This window comes from Tiliqua scincoides, chromosome 2, assembly GCF_035046505.1.
Source record: "Tiliqua scincoides isolate rTilSci1 chromosome 2, rTilSci1.hap2, whole genome shotgun sequence".
Lineage (NCBI taxonomy): Eukaryota > Metazoa > Chordata > Lepidosauria > Squamata > Scincidae > Tiliqua > Tiliqua scincoides.
Window position 1 is genome coordinate 184,572,019 of NC_089822.1, and position 21,882 is coordinate 184,593,900.

The window sequence follows — 21,882 nt, forward strand, 5'->3', positions numbered from 1 at the left end:
GATGCAGGTCTCCTGTTGTCTTGTGCGCTCCCTGAGGCACCAGGTGGGCCACTGAGAAACAGGAGGCTGTACTAGATGGGTTTTCGGCCTGATCCAACCAGGCTTTTCTTATCTCCTTTGACTATCGATCCAGATCAGACTCATTGTGTGAGATAGAGAAAGATGGCAGAAACTGAATTGCTACAGATAGTACTCTGTGTATTCTCATTGTCAGATGAGATAAATTGACCATTATGACATTTTTACTACAGTCTATTAGTACTGAGATTTCAAGGCAAACACCACAGTGACACAGTTTATTGTTGACCCACAGCGACAATACGTTTTTGGAGTGATGTGGACATAGTATTTTTCTAACAATTGAAACAGCACCTCTATTGGAATAGCAAAGTTTGAAGATCCCTTTTCATCACACTGGGGAGTACAAATCAGGATGAGAAATATATAACCTTAGGATGCTTGCACCCCTTGTTTTAAGTGCTTAACAGAGAGCCACCATCTGCTATAAATGAATACTGCATTGGATCTTCAGCTTTTCCTGAAGTGTACAGAAATGCTTCTTGAATTTAAGTCTGCAGTGCATCTTTTGTTATCAGCATAAATAGCATTCTTGGGGCTTAGTTCTTTGTCATGTGTAAATGCCAAGTTGTTTAACTAGTAGCTCTGACTCATAACACCTGTACACAAATTCCTGGTCACTCATATTACATTTCATCAAAGTTGTGTTTGCACAGAAGAAGACTACTGTGTAAGCAGAGTGTCGGATTAATTCAACAGCACTATAATTGTCATTTTGCCTAACAGTGTTGCTAGTTGGGGTTGATTCAGGCCTGAAAATAGCAAGGCAAGAGCTATTTTCATTCTCCTTCTATGCAAGGTTACTGAGGTTTATTGAGCTAGGCTGAAAGCTTCATATAATGCTAAATTCAATGATATGTTTCATGCAGAACATGGGAGAAAAAGTAAATCTTGAAAAAGGAAATCTGGTTAAAAAAAATTCCCTAAACTTCACTACTGATCTGTCAGAAATTGCTTGCATTATCACAGAACAGTAGAAGGGATTGCACTGATAGTTGTGTGATATTGACTTATAAGGAGGTGGGCTATGGAAGGTCATTCCTTAAGGCCCAATGCTTTCCAGTGCTGATGCAGCCATGCCAGAGAGGTGTGCACTGCATCCTGGGGGAGGGGGGCAGTAATGAGGTTTTCCCAGAGTAGGGGAATTTGCTCCTTTACCTCAGGGCTGCATTGGTGCTGGACAGTTGGACATGATTGAACCCTTAAAAACTTACTACAGAACCTTCAGCTAAATATCAAGTACCAACTGACTACAACAGATTGAAAATGTGAAGTATCAGGAACATAGAAAAATTTGTCTCACCATGTTGCTAAGATAACAGGCTTGTATCCTAAGTTTAGTCAGTCAGGGTTCAAAGCCACTTAGTCATGATTAACTATCGTAAACTTAGGATACAACCCATTAACTACCAGGCCTCCATTAATAACTTATTACATAACCAAACAGTATAAAACTGCCAAAGTGATTAAAAGCAGCAACTAAAAAGATGCCAAATCTTGAAAATGTCTGTTGGAACAAAATATTTAAAGGGACACTTCACAGATGCAAATTCATGACTTTTTCCCTATATAGAGTCTCTCTGGTATAAGGCATTGTACAGAGAAATAGCCTCCTTTGAGAACTGCAGTAAAAGCTTAGTTATCCACCACACAAGGGAAAATGAGCTTGCCAGTTATGCAAATATGCTAATGAAGCTGCTAAGGAAGCTTTCACAAGAATGACAAGCCCCCACCCATCCCAACATGCCTCCTTCTCTACCTTCCTTCCCTCTTAAAGAAGGCCCTCTATAATGGAGACAACCCACATCCTTTTTCATGAGGGAAGTGGAATGTCTCCATTCTTAGAGGGGCCCTCCCAATCGAGAAAGAAGGAGGGCTGGGCAACGCCTCAGAGGGAGAACTGTTAGGTAAGAGAGCAAAGGAGCTAGTGGCTTACATAACCAAGGCTTCTTTATCTGCACACTCATTTAACTGGCATGTCCAGCTGTCCAAACAGCTGGCAAGATTCCAATTAACCAAGGGCTGGATAAGAAACCTTTTCCTGTACTGTACTATGATCAGAGACATCATGTCCCTATGGATAAGCCAGTTTGCACTGAGATTTCACCTTGCTGTGACCTGCTAAGCAGGAGGGATTTTGCAGAAAAGAAAAACAGCCAGTTTACAGTAGGTCTGAACTGACTCAAAAAGAATTTCCTATCAATGTTCCAGAGCTGGAATTTTCATATGAAAGCTCAACAATTCCAGAACAAGTATATAGCCAAGTAAGCACCACTTGTTTGTCTTCTGTGACCTGAAATCTCTCACATTCATGGGGAAAAAAAATCCAAGCTGTGTTAATGACACATAAATATGCAGAGTCCCTCTCTCCCAGTGATTTACAGTATAGGTCAACAGTAAGTGCCTGTTCCTGTGCGGAATGATCCTCTGGGAACCAGCAATAGCTAACTGTCCATATGTCCTTTTTAGAAGACAAAACAGACAAAAATCCAAAATATGATTTTTATGCAATAAGGCACTGGGGTAGCTGCTCAGAAAAATCAGTCTCCTGTGAGTCTGAGACCCTTCTACTTTAGACAGACTCTCTAAAAATGCTTCAGGTTGCAATCCTAACCACACTTTCCTGAGAGTAAGCCCCATTGAACAAAATAGGACTGAGTAGACCTGGTTAGGATTGTGCCCTCAGTGTTGTCAGTGTGCAGCTTGCAACTTCAGTGAGTCAGCCACAGGTTTGTCACAGTGGCCAAGGTTGAAATGACCTTACTGTACAAAAGAGCAGTGTGAGATGCATCGCATCTTTCTTGGACTGGAAAGTTACAGAAGCAACAACTTGTCTATCCAATGGTTTGGCATGAAGTAGACATATTTCTTGGATTACAAGGTGTGCCCATCCAAGTAGAGGGCAACAAGATCTTGATATATTGGCAAACCTTTCCATACCACAGCTCTTACAAAGATAGTTCACTGCAAGTATCAAATACTGCCTCCCTTCAAGTCGAGTACTCAGTTTCACCCCATTACATATGCATGATCTTTTAGAGTTCTGCCACAACAGCATGTGCTGTCTATTTACAAAGGCATATAACAGATTTTTAAAAGACTAAATGGAAATGTTTTCAGTACTGAGCCTGCAATTCTAAGCACACTCATCAGGGCGTAAATCCTACTGAACCTAAATGAAATTTATTTTTGAGTAAACACAGGCATAGGATCATGCTCTTAGTATCTTCATATGCACTCTCCTCACTATTTTTTTTCCTCCATTTCTTTTGAAGTTCAAAATAATTGAGATTTTTGGCTAGTGACAAGTACCTAATGGTCAACATTTCTGCAGACATTCAGCAGATCTGCACACAGAACTGTTAATGTTCCTTTGTAACTGACAGCATTTTCGTATAAGTCAATATATAGTCAACCGGGCTTTCCTAAATTATTACATAGCATATGGAGAAAATATTTAAAAATATTCAGTACTGTAAAACGTGGCCCACACTGTGTGCCTTACGATATTTGTCAAATGCACTCTGGCTGTTTATTGTCACCGTGAAAAGAGATCAAGGAGGAAAAGTACATTACTCAGGGGTACCAACCAACCATTTTGTCTCCTGAATGAAAGCTGACTTCTGCAATAATTCATTGATAGGTGGAACTAGGCTGCCTGAAGATGACAAGTACATGATAGATTCTGAAGACACAAATTATGACAAACCTAGGTTGTCTAACTAGTGGGAGTTAGTGGAGTCTAACACTCACTGGACTCCCTTTTAAAAAATCAAACACAAAACAAAACTAGCTGCCATGCAAGGTCACAACTTAATCTACCGAAGCTATAATCTCAGCAAAATGTCACCATGACTAACTGACTAGGAAAGGGAGGACAGGCAGCCAAGCATGAGGTTAGTGAATCATAAATTGGCAGGACTATGCACAGCCAACAGATCAGAGTTAAACAAATTTAAAATTGAAAGTAGGTGAAAGGCTACAGGTTTTATGCAATTGCCCCTGAAATGTGCTTAGGTGCCCAAGCAGTACAGTTTAAGTGCCAATTGTAACAAGCATGGGGGGAGGATTGTCAGACAAGAGGCAAATAAACTTGCCACTGCCAAGCTTATCAGGTTTATGTGAAATGCAATTATCTCTAGCATATCAATTTACTCCATTTCTTGAAAGCTGGAACTTGCTTGTCAGTTATTTTAAACTGCATCAGGCACATTTGCTAACGTGGAATACTTATATAGACTACATATTTAATTGTTTCTTTCCTACCTGTCATTTTTTTTTAATCATAGGAATGGACATCTTAAAAATCTGGGTAAAGGATCAAAGGACAGAGAACTTATGTGGAGCAGGGCAGGGGTTTACGGAAAGTTAAGGAGTTAGATGTGTCCCGGAAACTCAGTTCCTTTTATCTTATGTTTAAACATCATGTAAATTAAACAGTTCAGATAGGTACATATGTGTCTGTACGGAAATTCCATCCACAAGCCCTTTGTGCTGAGTACTTTGATGGAGAGCCAATCATATTTACATAAGTTTCTTTGATTCTGATCCCATTAGTTATGGAATATAGAAATACCTAAGTACATTAGACAAAAACATCCAGTGCTTCTAAGGCTAAGGTAGTATTGAAACATGGTAATAAAGGAGATCACACTAAGGGCCAAATCCAATCCAACTTTCCAGCACCAATGCAGCCACAATGCAACCCCAAGACAAGGGAACAAATGTTTCCTTACCTTGAGGAGGTCTATGACTGCTCTCCCCCCTCCCCAACTGCAGGATGCAGGGCACGCCCTGTTAGCATGAATGCATCAGTGCTGGAAAGTTGGATGGGATTGGGCCCTACATGCTCTACGGCACATTTGTGACCCTCCTAGGCTGGCACAAGGGACTTGCCCCAGCCTAACTTGTGGTTACGAATGTGCCCTTTGTCATAAATAACAACCCGAGTTTTATTCAAAGTTGACATCACCAGAGCTCAGTGTTTCAGAATTTGTTTTCACTGCCAACTCTCAGCCTCAGAAGATGTGAATAAGATTATATTGGAAATGTAAAAAACAAGAAAGTTCCTATGATAGAAATATAGGCATGCTACAGTATCTGCAGGGGTTCTGTTAGGAACCCCACCCAGTTAACTGAAACTGTGGATTCCAAGGAATGCACCCCACCCTCTAGAGGTTAGGCGAACTCTACTCCCGTCACCTCTGGAGGGTTCTCTGAGTCCTGCAGAGGCCATGCATGTCTGTCCACAGTGTCTGCCGAGCTCAAACAGAGCCTTAGAATGAAAAAATGTTACTCCGTTTTTCATAAAACTGGAAGTGAAGTTTTTAATACTCTATAAGGCAGTGGTTCTCAAATTTTTAGCACCAGGATACACTTTTTAGAATGAGAATCTGTCAGGACCCACCAGAAGTGATGTTATGACCAGAAGTTGCATCATCAAGCAGGAAAAATTTTTAACAATTCTAGGTTGCAATCCTACCCATACTTACCCAGAAGTAAATCCCATTTACTATCTCTGTTAAAAGTATATACATAGTAGCCTGTTAAAAGTACAGATCTGTAACAGAGGAGATAAAATAAAATGTCAGGGTTGTAAACTTTATAACTCCAACGAATTGGGATAGACTACAAACCTCTTCCTACACTTAGTAGCTATTTGCTGGTGTTTCTTCTGTATATATGGGCAGAAGGTCTCGTCTAGAGGGGAGAGCCTCTGTTTGCCTGAACATAACATCTGAAGGTTGCTAGTTCGAGGCCACCAGCACCCTGAATGGCAAGACTTTGAAGCAGCTGCCGAGCCGAGTTATTCCACCTGTAAGTGTCTTGGCCGCCCTTCAAGTGAGAGATGAAGGAGATGCTTGCCAGCCTGCGTGGTAGGAAACTGGAGGCCAGAATGTAACACCAGATCAGCAAAGATCCATCTAAAATGTTGTGGTTCTTGAAAGATAGAACCTTCGTCAACTGTAATTTTGAAGAAGGTTCAAAATTTAGAACCTTCAAAATTTAGGTTCATAGGATTTAGAACAGCCTATGTAAACCGCCTTGAATTAAAGTCTGAGAGAAATCTAATGACCAAGAAAGGTGGTATATATATACCTGTATTATTATTATTATAATTATTATAATTTTATAATATATATAAATTTATATATTATAATTTTATATATATTATAAAATTATAATATATTATAATATTATATTATAATAATATAATATATTATATTATATAAATATATTTATATTATAATTATATTATAATATAATATTACATATTATAATATTATATAATAATATAATATTATATTATTATAATATAATAATAGTATAATATAATATAATATATTATAATATTATAATATAATAAAATTATAATATATTATAATATATTATAATTTTATAATATATATAAATAAAATAGTAATGTGAAGATCCAACGTGTGAGGGCATGAATGGGACATGAATGGGAATGCCACACCCCTGGCACTGATATGCTCCAAGGACATCCCTCTATAGGGCCAGCTCAAGATCTGGTGGCAAGCAAAATGCTGCCCATCTCACCCTGCAATGTTCCAGCCTCTGCTTCTCTCACTTCCTAGACTGGGAGAGGAAAAGCAGAAGAGGAAGCATGGAGAAGAGGAGCACGTGAACTAGAGAGAGAAAGACACTAGAGGCTATCACTCTCCTCTCCACTACACTTCCGCTTCTACTCCTTTACCCTCTTTCCTTTCCAATCCAGGGAGTGTGGAGAAAAGGAACACTGGAAGCGGATAGGTGGACAGAGGTGGTTGCCTCCCCCCACAAATCCGCTGCCTGGGGCAACTGCCTCATAGCCCAATCCTAACCTGCCCTGGAGCAGGTGGGCTAGTGGCCTGGGCTGCACTGCATTCAGAGCAGGGCTGGGATGGGTTGCAGTGCAACTCAGAGTAAGGAGAATTCATTCCCCATACTTCATGTCGTGCAGCAGCTGTCCCTACGGGGCTACTCGGATCTGCAGAAACTAAAGAGTTGGTGCAGATCTGAGTGACCTGGTGTGAAGCCAGGCCGCTTAGTGGGATATTGGGATCCAGCCTAAGTGCTGGATCTTGGTCCCACTCCCTCACAGGCCTCTTTGCTCTCAGGGTTCAGAGTCTGCAGCATCCTCACGTACCGACTCCTTGGGTCCCAGTTGCTAGGGGGAGTTCCTTGTTGGTTATGAAGCCCCCTGAATTCTGCAACTAAGGTGCATAAGGTAGAGAGTCGTGTGGGAGTTTTCACAGGGAGTTGTCCCTGTGGGAGGGAGTTCCCAAGTTGAAAGGAACCCTTTTGCCAGGGGAAGGACAGGGCAAATCACAAGGGGAGACTCAACAGCACCCAGTTAAGGCAGGGCGCTGTTATCCCAGTGCACTGAGACTTGTATATTTCCCATGCTTTCCTCTTCCAAGGGAGCTATCTTCCATGCTTTGCTCTTAGTCAAAAAGGTACTGTGTGTGTTTGCCTCCAGTGGGGGAGGGGAATTGCTACAGTATCCTTGTAGTATGCACATGTCATTATGGTATCTCCCCATGATTATTGGTGGTGAATGTCCCCAAGGTCCTCATTCCTAGGGCTTCTGGGGTGAGTGTAACCCCAGAGGTGGCTGCCACTGGAGCTTTGTTACTCACTATCTCCTGCTTGGTTCACACTAGCAGTTCTTCTGGCCGCTAGCACTGAGGCTGTGTAGGTGCTGGCAACTGGCTGCTTGCACATCAGACTGACATCAGGCCACCACTTAATGACTGGTGAGCTGTGTGAAGGGTTCCATGGTCATTGAAGGCATTGGAGTTGCTTGCATTGTAGAAGAATGGACTTGCTTAGGCTCTTGTTTCTCCCTCCTGCTTTTTGCTGGATGGGCTTAGCACTTGAAGGACAATGCACTGATGTCACAGCAGCATTGGTGCAACTTCAACAAGATTGCACTGTTATGCTCAGTTTGCAAGACTGATTTAAACAGAATTTTCTTTCCCCTGTTTGAAGAACACTTGTTTTTTTCATGCTGTAGTCATAGTTGCAGAGACAGAATACGGGCAGGAAGAGAAGGGTTGGTAGACAGATGGTTGCACCCTGCTGCAAAGGGTTGAATTAGATGAACCTTTGGTCTGTATCAACTCTTATGACTCCACAAAACAAATCTGGTACAACCGGGTCAATCAAGGGCAGCTTTAGTTTATGACCCACTGTGATGCTGGGAATCATTTAGCTCAGATACACCCAAGTGGTACAAGGGACTATGCACGCTGCCAGTGTGTGTTAAGTAAATATTTTAACAAGTTACCGGTATATGTATGTAAAACTAATGGCTCAAAGAATACTAGACTCCCCTTGGTGTACAAAAATTCATGGCACAATATGTTGTCTGCATAAATTGCCACTCTAGCATCTCTAAGCATCACTGAAATTACTTTATTTCAAGTATATACATAGGCATTGGGTGTCAGAACAGTAATTATATCCCCACACCACTGGAAATCTTAACTACAGCAAAGCTATTGGAAGGAAACATTTCTGAAATACGCTTTTAAAAGATTCCCTTCAATTTTGCTAAGAAAAAAATGTATTCAGAATAAGAGAGATTTATGAAGAGCATAAATAAGAGATTTATGAATAGTACATTAACTTTCTATGGTTGCTGCCTTTTACGCAATTTTGTTTTTCATGAAATGGTAAAGGAATGCACTGATCCTCTTAACATACAGAGAGAAATTACTTGTAACAATTTTCAAAAAAACAATACAATGGGATGTGTGGTGTTGCCCAACATGCGTCGTCAGCCTTTTCTTCTCAGATCACTTATTTCCCTTAGCTAAGAGCGCAATCCTAACCAACTTTCCAGCCAGGGGGGCATGTGCTGCATCCTGCAATTGGGGGGCAATCACGGAGGCCTCCTCAAGGTTAGGCAATGTTTGTTCCTTTACCTTGGAGTTGCATTGCCCTTATGTCGGTGCTGGAAAGTGGATTAGGACTGCGCCCAAAGGCTGCAATCCTAGGCACCCTAAACACAGTAGAACTTTCTTGTGAGAAAATAGATCTAGAATCAAGCATGCTTTGATTTTTTTCCAAGATATAAAATAATCCCATAGATACAATTTAGTTTGGCTTTGCAGATAACTTTGAAATTACAGGAAATATGGAGCTTTGAGTTTCATGCAAGAAAGGTGGAACATACAGTATATTAAATACCATACCGAAATATCTCAGGTATCTCCTTCATTTCTCAAATTATATTACACAAAAATCTAAGCAGGTGTCCTATTTTGGGCAGATTGCAAAAAAAAAATTGGGGAGTGTGATTTGAGTCATTTGTGCAACAAATCTAGGAGGAAAAAAATACTTTCATAAAGATATACTGTCTTCTGTAAATGCAACTGTTGTTAGATATTAATGTGGTATCATCCTTCTGTCAGACTCATCTGCAGCACAGCAAACCTGTCAAATTCCCTTTTCACACCTCTCCCATCACATGATGGGGGCACTGGAACCTTGACCTATGGCATGTGACATGGGTGCAAAATAAATGCCAGTGCTTGTACTGTTGATCTATTCACCACAAATGAGTAACAACTTGTTAACAGTGCATCTGAGCCCACTGCATGGCAGGCTAGTACATGACAATTACAAAAACATAAGTGAATCAATTCACCTATGACTACGGCTGTGTTTTTTGGTGATTTTCCCCCCAAAATTTCTTGATTAAAATAGCTAATTGTGATGTTATGTGTTTTTTATTCCAAGGGCACATTTTTATAAATTATTCCAAGGGCACATTTTCCTAAATTATAATTATAAATTATAATAGCTTTTAAAAATGTACTAGGTAGGCGATATATTGTCAGCCGATGCAGCCACAGTATTATTTCTAATTGGAAAAGTAATTATTTTAATTTCAGAAAAATATCTTAAACACCAAAATTCAGTGTTTTGTGTTTTTATTTGGATATTTTAACACAAAGGTGGTGTTTTGTGTTTTGAATATGTTTTTTGACAAAGAGAAACCGCACCTATGACTCAGATAGTAATGAACTCATTAATGTCTGAGAGTTGCAACTCAGAGTGTTCTCTGCTTTCAGGGAGTGAAGGCAGGAATGCACATAGATAGCTACAATTGCTCCCTAAAGCATTAAAGTAAGCCATTGGTGATCACTGTCAACTAAGGATGCTGTACAAGACAGATGATACTGCTCTTATTTCATAAAGCTGAGACAATTTCATCTTTGGCAGGATAACACATGAATGAAAGGAATACTGACTCCTTAGATTAATCAGGGGGAAAAAATGAGGTTTGTCTTTGCCAACTTCTCATTCTATCCCCACATGGAATACTCCACATAGGTTATACTACCTTGTTACTGCATGTACAAGGAGGCATCCCAACTAAGGAGCTACTGTTCAGGGCTGACATCTGGGGCCTCTCAGAATCTCATTGTGAAAGCCCAAGGGCACCAATGCTAACTAGCTGCTGCTGAAGTTTGGGTTCCTTACATGAACAGGGCCCTTTTCTGAAACATGTACAGCAACAATAGCAGGGATTCTCTTCTTCCACTTCCTACTGCCTGCAAGTGACTGCTTGCCTGCAAAGCTAAGCAAGTGAGTGATGGTTGCAAGGAACAGGAAGATGCCTTTCCTGTCCCTGTGGAGCAGTCTACTGGATTGCTTAGGTTGACTGGGCCCAATCTCCATTGCTCCTCTGCCCAGAGGACATCCTGAGTGAGTGAGAGGATGCTATAGCAGTGCCTTGCATGAGCTTCTGCCTATGTTCATTGCGTGCCCACGCTCTTGCATAGGTGGCGCAAGAATGAAGAGGACTGGCCCAATCCACTCTGCTGCACTGCCAGGGAAGAGAACAGGCTTGCAAACAGGGAGATAACTGGGCCCAATGGGGGGAGGAGAGTTTGGGGACCCATGAAGGGCACATTGCTGAGTACTCCCCTCAACATGAGTGCTGCTACTGTTCATAATATCCTATGTTCTGAGTTCACTTTTGTTCCTAGTATGTTACTAAATGAGTTTGCACTCGTCCAGCTGTATTAAAAAGAGAACTGTCACAGACAAAAGCATGAATAAGATGGTAGGTAGGAAGTGAGAGGTGCTTCAGAAGAGAATGCTGAAGAGGAGGAACTTGGAGCCTTATGGACTCTGAATATGGGGGAAAGGAGAAGTGTTAAGTGAGATCCCATTATATTTTCTTTAAAAATAGCTGACACAGAATAGGGTTAGGTTAGAGCAGCGTTTCTCAACATTTGTCCTCTGCTGTACCACTCTGAATGGTCTACCTATTGGAAGTACCACTGAAAGTAACTGTGGTGATGACATTTTTGCCAGTTACTTCTGATTTGGGAGGCCAGATATGACATGACAAACACCAATAAGAGGTTCAGGGTGGGCAGGAGGGCTTGTCTGAAAAGCATGCTTTGGAGTTCTGCCCACCGAGCGGAGGCTCATATGGCTGTTTGATTTGTCACCTTGCTGGTGGGCAGCAGGGGTCCTGTGCATAGCACCAGACACCACCTCAAGTACCACCAGTAGTACCTGTACCACTGGTTGAGAAACACTGGGTTAGAGGGCTGCCTCAGAGCCCAATCTTATGAATGTCTATTCAGAAGTAAGTCCCTTATAGTCAGTGGGGCTTACTCCCAGGTAAGTGTGGATAGGATTGCAGCCTCAGAACCCACTCCTCTGCCTGTCTACTCAGAAGTCAGTTCCATTATACGCAATGGGGCTTACTTCCAGGAAAGTGTGGATAGGATTGTAGCCTCACAGCCCCATCCTCTGCCTGTCTACTCAGAAGTCAGTCCCATTATAGGCAATGGGGCTTACTCCCAGGTAAGTGTGGATGGGACTGTAGCCTCACAGCCCCATCCTATGCATGCCTACTCAGAAGTAAGTCCCATTGTAGTCCATGGGGCTTACTCCCAGGGAAGTGTGGATGGGATTGTAGCTGAGACTGGGAGGCAGAGCCGCACTGAGGGTGGGAGAGGCTGAAGCGTGACAGACGCGTGACAGACGCCTCCGCCCCCGAAGCGGAGGAGCCCCGCGCGCCCTTGGACCACCCGCGCCAGCAGGGCCCGCGCCCTCCCCCGGGGCCCCCGCCTGGCCTCGCTCGCCCGGCCTACCTCGGTGACGATGGTGGAGAGGTAGGGCTCGGGGCTGTAGTGCCAGCCGTCGAGGCAGGGCTCCTGCGGGACCTGGCCGGGGTCGACGTCGCGGCCGGGCCGCAGGCTCAGCGCGGAGAAGTTGGCCAGGGCCTGCAGGCGGAGGCGGCGGCAGCGGCTGGGCACCTGCCGGCCGTCGCGCTGCTCCAGCGGGATGCTGGCGTTGAGCCACTCGGCGCTCAGGTTGCCGGCCGGCACCAGGCAGCGGTGCTCGGGGGTGCCGGCCAGGAAGACGGCCGACATGCCGTTGAAGCCGTTGGGCACGATGCTGGCGCTCAGCAGGAAGAAGATCAGGCGCTGGAAGGGCCCCCACTCGCCCAGGAAGGCGGTGGCCTGGTCGTAGTCGTACATGGCGAGCGGCCGCGAGCGGCTCCGGCTCCTGCGCGCAGCAGCCCCTCTGGCCGGGCAGCCACAGCCCGGCCGGCGGCCGCGCTCCGCATGGGAAGCCTGTGGGTGTGGTTTGTGCACAAAGGCCGGGAGCCGCGCTGGGCCCGCGCCAGCAGCCTCTGCAGGCCCGGCCCTGCGGCAGCCGCAGGGGGCGCCTGCTGGCACGCGGACACTCCGCTGCTCTGCTCCGGGTGGAGCACGTGGGAAAGCTCCGGGCCTGGCTGGCTTCGCGTGCCACAGGTCTGCACGCCTGGTCGGCCAAGCAGGGCTCGTTCACCAGTTCAGCTCACGCACTGTTTCCTTCCTTACATGTGACTCAGGTCAGCACCAGCTGTGCTGAGTCTGCCCAGAGCAGCTGCTCAAGCACTGGTGCCCCCAGTGGTGCTTAAGGTGGTGGCACTCGCGGGACCCCTGGGCACTGGCCGCCAACCAACAGTGGTGGGAGGCTCCAGGCATGCTTTCCCAAGCCCAGCAAAACCCCCTCGCCCACCCTGAGCCTCTCACCGGTGTTTGTCGTGTTGCATCTGGCCTCCCAACCCAGAAGTCACTGCTAATGATGTTGTTCCCACTTACTTCCAGCGGTTCTTTGCAAAGGTGGACGTGTGAAGTGGTATGGTGGAGTGTTGAGGAACACTGGTCTAGAATCAGTGATGAGAGTCAGTACACTGAATCCAAATACTAGAACACAATCCTTTGCATGGCTGTTCGGAAGTAAGAACATAAGAACAGCCCTGCTGGATTAGGTCATAGGCCCATCTAGTCCAGCTTCCTGTGTCTCACAGCGGCCCACCAAATGCCCCAGGGAGCACACCAGACAACAGACACAACCTGCCTCCCTCTGCCCTCCCCTGCATCTGGCATTCTAAAATCAGGAGGTTGCACATACACATCATGGCTTGTAACCCATAAGGGATTTTTTCTCCAGAAACTTGTCCAATCCTCTTTTTAAAGGCATCCAAGCCATATGCCATCACCACATCCTGCGGCAAGGAGTTCCCCAGACCAACCACATGCTGAGTAAAGAAATATTTTCTTTTGTCTGTCCTAACTCTCCCAACACTCAATTTTAGTGGATGTCCCCTGGTTCTGGTGTTATGTGAGAGTGTAAAGAGCATCTCTCTATCCACTTTATCTTTCCCATGCATAATTTTGTATGTCTCAATCATGTCCCCTCTCAGGCATCTCTTTTGCAGCCTTATTATAGCCAGTGGGCTCACTCCCAGATAAGATTGTTGCTCAAGTCCTCCTGCCCCTTTCCTCAAATAGCAGGACAACTTAACCAGGTTAGGTTACTGCCATAGGGCCCAATCCTAGCTAAGTTTCCAGTACTGGTGCAGCTGCAATGCAGCCCCAAGGTTAGGTTACTGCCATAGGGCCCAATCCTAGCTAAGTTTCCAGTACTGGTGCAGCTGCAATGCAGCCCCAAGGTAAGGGAACAAACATTCCCTTACCTTGAGGAGGATTCTGTCTGTGACTGCCTCCCCACCACAGGATGCAGTGCACACACCATTGGCACAGCTGCACCAGCACTGAAAGATTGGGTCCTCATTCACTGCCATCTCCCAGTAAGGATGCAATCCTAACCATACTTTCCTGAGAGTAAGCCCCTTTGAACAAAATAGGACTTACTTCTGAGTAGACCTGGTTAGGATTGTGCCCTAAGAGCCCAATCCTATGCAGGTCTACTCAGAAGTAAGTCCCATTAGAGTCAATGGGGTTTACTCCCAGGAAAGTGTGGATAGGATTGGGCTGTCAGTCTCCCAGTTGAGCCCTGCCCATTTTGTTAGGCCTTTTAATTTCAGCTGAAGTCGTACTTCATACTTTGTACATAGTTGGAAGGGACATAACAGGTCATCTAGTCCAACCCCTTGCATGTAGCAGGAAATCCTCCTAGAGCATCTCCAACAGGTGCTTGTTGGAGCAGGAACCTCTGCTTGAAGATCTCCAGTAAGGGAGAGTCTACCACTTCTCACAGCAATCTGTCCACTGCTGAACTGACCGTACTATCAGGAATTTTTTCTTGGTATCCAATCAGAATCTCTTCTCTTGCAGTTTGTACTGGAAAGTTCTACTTTCAGAGATAGTTAAGAACAAATTTGTCCCTTCTTCCATATGATTACCTTGTTGGCATCCTTCAGTCTCTCGAAAGCCTATGGTATCGCGCTCTGAATAGTGGTTCTGGAACAGAGTGTCCTTTCCAGTGCGCTAAGCCTGGGTAAAGTAGATATGGAGGATAGACTGTTACCCATGCAGCAAATCCCCCCTCTCCACGTCACTGGAATGGTCCAATGGGAAGGCAGAAGCCAATACGGTTGGTTCCAGGGGCATCGCAGGAGTGGCCAGAATGTGACTGTGTTCAGCCATGAACTGCTTCAGGGACTCCGGCTCCGGTTGACTCCGGAAGCCTTTTCCATAACTGGATGTAGCCACAAGGCAGTGGAGGTTTGGGATCAGAGTTTTCCTTCTCTCAGATGAGCTGCCTTCCCAGGCTAACGAGTCCCATCTACCTGTTTAGATCTGTGGCTGTTTAGTCGCCTCTCACGACAAGTACAATCTTGTCGCTTCTTATGACAAGTACAAGTCCATATGATTACCCTTCAGGTATTTGAAAGAAAACTGTCATATCCCCTCTCAACTTTCTCTTCTCCAGGCTGAACATCCCAACTTCCCTCAACCTTCCCTCATAAGGCTTGTTCTCCAGTCCTCTTATCATCCTTATCACTCTCCTCTGAACCCACTCCAGTTTGACTGCATCTTTCCTAAAGTGAGCTGCCCAGAGCTGGACACAGTACTCCATGTGACGTCTAACTTCACCAGAAAGTTTTCTGCTGTTGTGTGACACAGCAGATAACTTCCTATGTGTGCTTCTATGACCAGGGAAAAACTTTGCAGAATCTTTAAAGGGAAGATGGTAGGTTTTGAAACACAAATATACATACTGTCACTGACTCTTGGCCATATTAGCAGTGCCACTACTAGTTACATACACCTTTCCAGAAGAATACAAATACTGTACTCATATCTCCAATTTCTTTTATAAGTGTATCTTAGTGCCTAATTAAAGCTACAGACATGCTTTTATTTCAGAATAAGAAATAATGTTTCATAACTTTGTCATATTATGTTTTCTTTGCTTTCTGATATAAACAAACTGTTCATCCCGGCATGACATATTTTCCAGTGTCTGTTGTAGCTATCATTTCTACACATCTTTTTTGGGTGTGAGACCTTCCTGGACAGGGAACCAGTTATTGATTTATTTTGCTACATAATACCACTTCGTGAACTACATTTTGTTGAAATGCACTATATTTTCTTAATAATTCTAATATCCGAGTAAAAAATGATGGAAGCAAAAGATGCAACATTTCTGCACAGCAGTGGAGATTGATGGGATGAAACTAATATGCCAAAGAGCTGCTCTTACAAGTCTCAAAGGAGCAGAAATGACCATAAATGTGCTTATTAATGGTGACATTTTGCAGCAGAGCATGTCAAGTGGCTGAAGATGCTGCCAAGTACAGAATTTCTGTATTTAGTAATAATTGTTATACATACACATTGAAGACGGCCTTTGAAAGAATAGCTCTGCAACAGAACTAGACAGCCTTATAAGAAAGCTAGTAAACAGTTTTTATTGTATACATAATTGATTAATCTGTGACAGGTCATGGGAGAACTGGGATAAATCCTAGGGTACTCTGAGGCATATTGTTTTTCAAAATCAAGGAACAGAAATCAGATTGTGAAAGTGTATCTTGCTTCAAGCCTCCATCAATAATATGCTTATACAATAGATTAAGCTTGGATAAACTCCACACCATATCTTCTATGCTAGCCTGTTATCTTTATTCATGAGATATATATGGCCACAGGGCAGTCAGCTGAGCCAGTTGCTGAGATGTGTACACAGCTGAGATGTGTATTGGAATTTCGGAAGATCTGGCGAGGAAGTAGATGTGTCAGCATTGACCCCTTTAAGGGTACGGCCTGGGCATCCAGCAGAGTGTGCTGCACAGCTGCAGCCCCTTGAAGACAATAGGGCTCTCAGGCATAAAAGCACCTGTTGAAGGGAGCGTTGGTGTGGGTGGAAAGAGAAAACTGGATTAATGTGTGAATGGACTTTGAAAGCTGCTGGAGCAGAAACTACTGGAGACACTAAGACTGATGTTTGGCTGCTGTGCTTAAGACCTGCTGAGGACCAAGGGTCTGCTGTAGTGGTGGGAGGCTGCTGGCAGGAAGGAGGACCTCTGTAGGTTAAACAGGTGAACTACCCTAGTGGTGGTTTCCAGCAGTACTACAGGGCAAAGCCAGGGTCACTTTTGAGGAAAGAAGGGGAGCTAATTAGCTAAAAGTGGATACAATTCTCCAGATGGAGCTTGGGCTGGGAATCTGGCAGAACAAGATGGTTTATGGAATCTCTAGTTTCTAGGAAAGTAGGTTTAAATACTGTGGACTTTATGGGCTGATGTTCAGAAATCTCCTGATATAAGACTGAAAAAGTATTGTGGCTTCCACTAGGTAACTGACAAAGGGCCCAATCCTATCCAGCTTTCCAGCCCCAGTGCAACTACAATGCAGCCTCAAGGTAAGGGAAAAAGTGTTCCCATATCTTGAGGATGCCTCTCTGACTGCTTCCCCACTACAGGATGCAGCACATGCCCCATTGGCAAGGCTGCACTGGCAGTGGAAAATTGGATAGGATTGGGCCCAAAGTCGTTTCTTCATTATTGAAAGTACCAAAAGCACCAAGCTGATCATATCAATGTTGAATCTTCTTGGTAGAGGGACATTTCCACAGCTTGTTCCCATGAAGTATCTTGCAACATTACTGAGGTGCTGTAAAACTTAATCACAGCTGACTTATCTTTGATTAAGGTTATCAGTGTCTTACTCTTGCAGGTTTTGAGGGCGTTACATGAGGAGATGTGTATCTTTCCATTGTGTAATGTTAGTAAATTAATTTAGCAGAATGATGTTATGTTTCTTTCCACAAGGCAAACAATAAGATATTGTGCTACTTCACAATCATTTCAGTTTTGAAAGTGCTCTGGAGAAAAAACCAAACAGCATTCCAGAGAAAACGAAAATGTTTTCTGGAATTGATATCCCGTGCTCTATTGATTATAAGCCACAACCATTTTCCAGGTCAAAGCAATGCTTGTTCTTGCTGACTTCAGTAACCACACAGTGATACAAAGAGGTTTGCTTGATTTCTCAAAGTAGGAACTGATGACATGAAAAGCGTCTCTGAAATGTTGGCTTCCGAAGGCACTGAGAATGTTATTTAATCTCCATATTGCCTTCTCAAGAACAGTTGAATCGCACTGTTTGCAACAGTAAGTCGGACAAAGTCTTCTCTATCATTATTTCAAAAGTTCTTGAGGGTGAACCCTTCACCTACTTGTTCAATTGCAGGGTGCTGTTCTTGACTCTTCAGTTTGCATTTTGTTAGCTTCTGCAAGCCTGTACCTTATTCAGTTGATACTGTAATTTAGTTCAGGAGTAAATATATGCATCAGTTGTTTGAGCATACACTTGGTCTCTGCATAGCTGTTAATAAAAGCACTTGATCATATTCATATTTATCCTCCCACACACACCATCAAATGACCTTCAAGCATATGACATAAATTAAACTGTGAACTGACCTCAGGTAATATTACTAGCCAACTAAGAGCCCAATCCTGAACTCTGCGCTCCGGCTTACTGCTAGCATGCACTGTTGCAAATGTACCATAAGGCAGGATTGCAAGCCCTAACACCGGGTGAGCACCAGTGCTAGCCCAGTGCTGGGCAGGTGCCCGGCCTCCGCCACTTGGCGGTCACATGGACTGCCGAGCAGCAAAGAGGTAAGTGGGAGCGTGGGGAGAGGTGGGGAGTAGGTGTTTCAAGGAGGGGGGAGCAGGGAGGGAGGGAGGGAGGGAGGGACTCCACCAGATCCACACCTCTGCGTCAGGCTCACCGCCCAACACAGAGGCTTTTACCTCATTGCTGACCTTTTGGTTGGAGGTGAATCAAGTAGACCCATTCTGGACAAAAGTCCCCTTCTACCAAGGTGCTGCCTGTGGCGGCCTTGGGCATATAGGGTGCAGTGGCAGCCATTTTTGGTGCTGCTGCAGCCGCACACCCCAGGCAGCTCAGGATTGGGCTCTAATATGGCACTTATGAATGCCTTTGAACAAGTTGCAGTGAGTTCTGTTTATCTGTCTGATTAGACCTCAAAGCTATCCTTCCAAGGTTTGCCTACAGGGAGTATGTTCAATAAGAATCCTTGCTCATATGGTACACAAATTCTGTATCTGGTAGTGTCTGTAGTCATTTGGTGACTATGTGATAGATAACGGTAGCATCAGTAACATGGTTAGAAGTAAATTCCCTGCTTAGAGACTTGTAGAGGCTAGCTCTTTGGGATATTATGCATTCGTGGGAGTCTGTTTTATTCCCTTCATCTTCATTCCTGTGCTGCTCCTTTTGTCCCAAGCATCTTTAATTCATTCTTTACATCTGCAATCAAATACCTGTACTATACTTTAAAATGTTACCTACTTTTTCCATTGTGCAATGAATATCCAGTGTCTTGTACACGTCACTAGCTTTAATTTGGCATTAAACAATTGCATTATATAGGAAAGTGAAAATACAGGCGATTATGTATGTATTATATTGAAAACATATGCCACTAGTGTTGAGAGAACCACTGTGGTTTAGTGGTCAGAGTGCTAAACTTGGAAGACCTAGGTTTGAATTCCTGTTCAAACATGCAGCTTACTGGGTGATCTTGGGCCAGTCACTATTTCATAGGCCCAAAGCCTAACCAACTTTCCAGCACTGGCATAGCGGTGCCAATGGGATGTGTGCTGCATCCTGCAGTTGGGAGGCACTCATGGCGGCCTCCTCAAAGTAAGGGAATGTTTGTTCCCTGACCTCGGTGCTGCATTGCCCTTATGTCACTGTTGGAAAGTGAGTTAGGATTGCTTTCTGAAGGTTGTTGTCAGAATGAACAGGGGAGGGGAAAGAGCCACATGTACCACCCTGAATACCTTCAAGTAAAGGTGGTACATAAATGTGTAAAATAGTGATTGACTGAATCTACAGTACATCTAACTAAATGATCAAGAATCCAGTTGTCTCTCCTAAGTTTTTCTTTTCAGATCTACCCTCTTCCCAAGGACCCTGAAAAGATTTTCTCTGGACACTGACAAGCATTCAGGAAAGAACCCAGCTGCTGTACTATGATACCTACTTGCTACACGCAACTTGCAATTACAGTCCATTTACATGATAGCCGACTGTTGCTTCAGGGTCACTATTCTGGGGTTTTAGCTTGTTTAGACATTTAAACATTACAAATGTTCAAAATATTGATTTGTATTACTAGCCAAAGTTTGACATTACATAGTGGTGCCTGATGCAGTAAAATGCCATATACTTGCATATTACGTAAGAGTTCTTACTGTTTTCCTCGTTAAGATATCTCCAAATGCCAGAAATGGGGGGTGGGGTAGGAGGATAGTGGGTTTTTTTTTAAAGGGCTTTTTAAAAACTCTTGTGTGTGAATTTGTTTGTTTTTGAAACAATTTGAGCTGTGATTAGTATTTATATTTTTAAAGTGCCCCCAAATAATAAAAGATGCATAACCTTTCCTCATAGTAGAGCCAAGTCGGCAGGTGGAGATTCCAGCTGAATTCCTGATCAACATTAGTTCATACTGCATGTGGTTAGTATAATAAGAGCTTGGACTGAACTACGTATTAAGATCAAGAAGTACAGAAACTGTGTTTTATGAGAAAGTTACTTATGATGAAGGCAATGGAAGTTCTCTTCCACCATTGCTTGTCAATGGTAGAGCGCGGTGGCATGGAGACTCCACAAGCCTGGGCAGGCAGCTCTACCATGCCCTCTCCAATGTGTGGCAAATTGGGTGAGCTGCAAGACTGGGTGATGGGCTGGATCCAGCCCGCAAGCCATATGTTGTCAACCCCTGATGCAGAGGGTATTTTTCTTTTTCTTGTTTTTATTGGTTCTGCCCAAACTCAGTTCCTTTATAGATAATTATTTCTTCAGCAATGTGTTTGCTAATCTTTTACCCAGATTGCTCTTAACAGAAAGTATCACATGAGAATGTACCTTAGTGACAGTGCTATAAGGCTCTAGACAGTGCAGTCACCGAAGAGTTGCTACCTATGCCTATCACATGAACAAATAGGAAAGTTATTATAGTATCATAAACTGTAATGAATTTCAGTATGACTTGTTGCCACAGGATCTGAGTATACTTAAGGACAAGGTAGAAATTACGAAATTGCTTCCTGCGCTATCTGTTTTTAAAATCACATTTAACTTTATTAGAGGGCGAGGCTTCCATAAAGCAAATGTCAAAGAAGGGTTGGGGTGTTGTACATGGAGGCATTCACTGTTCAAGTTGTTTTTCATACAGCTACTGGGACAAAGGTGAAGCAAGACAGTACAGTGCTTGGAACATATAATGATCGGCACTAGGTAGGCTTCTTGGGTAATTTCACAACACTCTCCATGCAGAATGTAGTAGTCCCAATTTGGAGATAGCCAGGGCACAGAGAACTGTCAGACTTAAAGGAACGGTTGCAGCTGGTAAGGCTGTAGCCTTGCAGATGTGTTCCTGAGGTCTTATATACTCTTTCATGGCTATTGGATCCACAAGTCAAATAGCTACAGTAGCAGGACAGTTTTCTCCCAGATTTGACATTGTTAAGGAGGGCCGTGGATGCATTTCTGGGCCCGGTGTGTAGCAGGAGTTGCCACTGCATGCCCATGGTTGTGTCCCCAACTTCATGCGCAGAGTTCAGGTGCGATAGGAAAATGTCAGAACCCAGGAACTTTCTGGGCCCCCTCCTTTGACTCCTGGGCCCCTTTCTGACCCTGGGCGTGGATACAAATTACCCCCTTTACCCCCCCCCCCCAGGCCCTGGCAGCTGGTCTGCTAATGGTAACTAGTAAAAAGAGCTGCTGGTCCTGGCAATTCTAGGATAACTATCTCCTAAAATTATAACTTCTGGACCAGCTGTACCTTTTACCAGTTTTGATGGGTGAGTTACTGGGTCAGATTATATAATACACAGAGAGCACAATCCTCTCTTGCCCCTCTGCCGGCACAGTGGTCCCTGCTATAACTCTCAGGGAGTTTGAGTCCTGCTATAAGTTCTTGTGAGGGAAGGGGGGAAGGAAGTGACACAATTGCCAGCATCACGTCGCTGTTGAGGGGTGCAGG

At 44.0% G+C, this 21,882-nt stretch overlaps 1 protein-coding gene across 1 annotated transcript in view; it reads right to left on the minus strand.

Annotated features, from left to right (window-relative positions):
- LOC136640194 (organic cation/carnitine transporter 2-like) overlaps positions 1 to 12,678 on the minus strand; it is a 39,775-nt gene extending 27,097 nt beyond the window's left edge. The window contains exon 1 of the mRNA XM_066615138.1: positions 12,207 to 12,678. Coding sequence (XP_066471235.1) covers positions 12,207 to 12,596 — 390 coding nt within the window. The 5' untranslated portion in view covers positions 12,597 to 12,678. The remainder of the gene's footprint in view (positions 1 to 12,206) is intronic.
- Between the last annotated feature and the right edge of the window lie 9,204 nt (positions 12,679 to 21,882).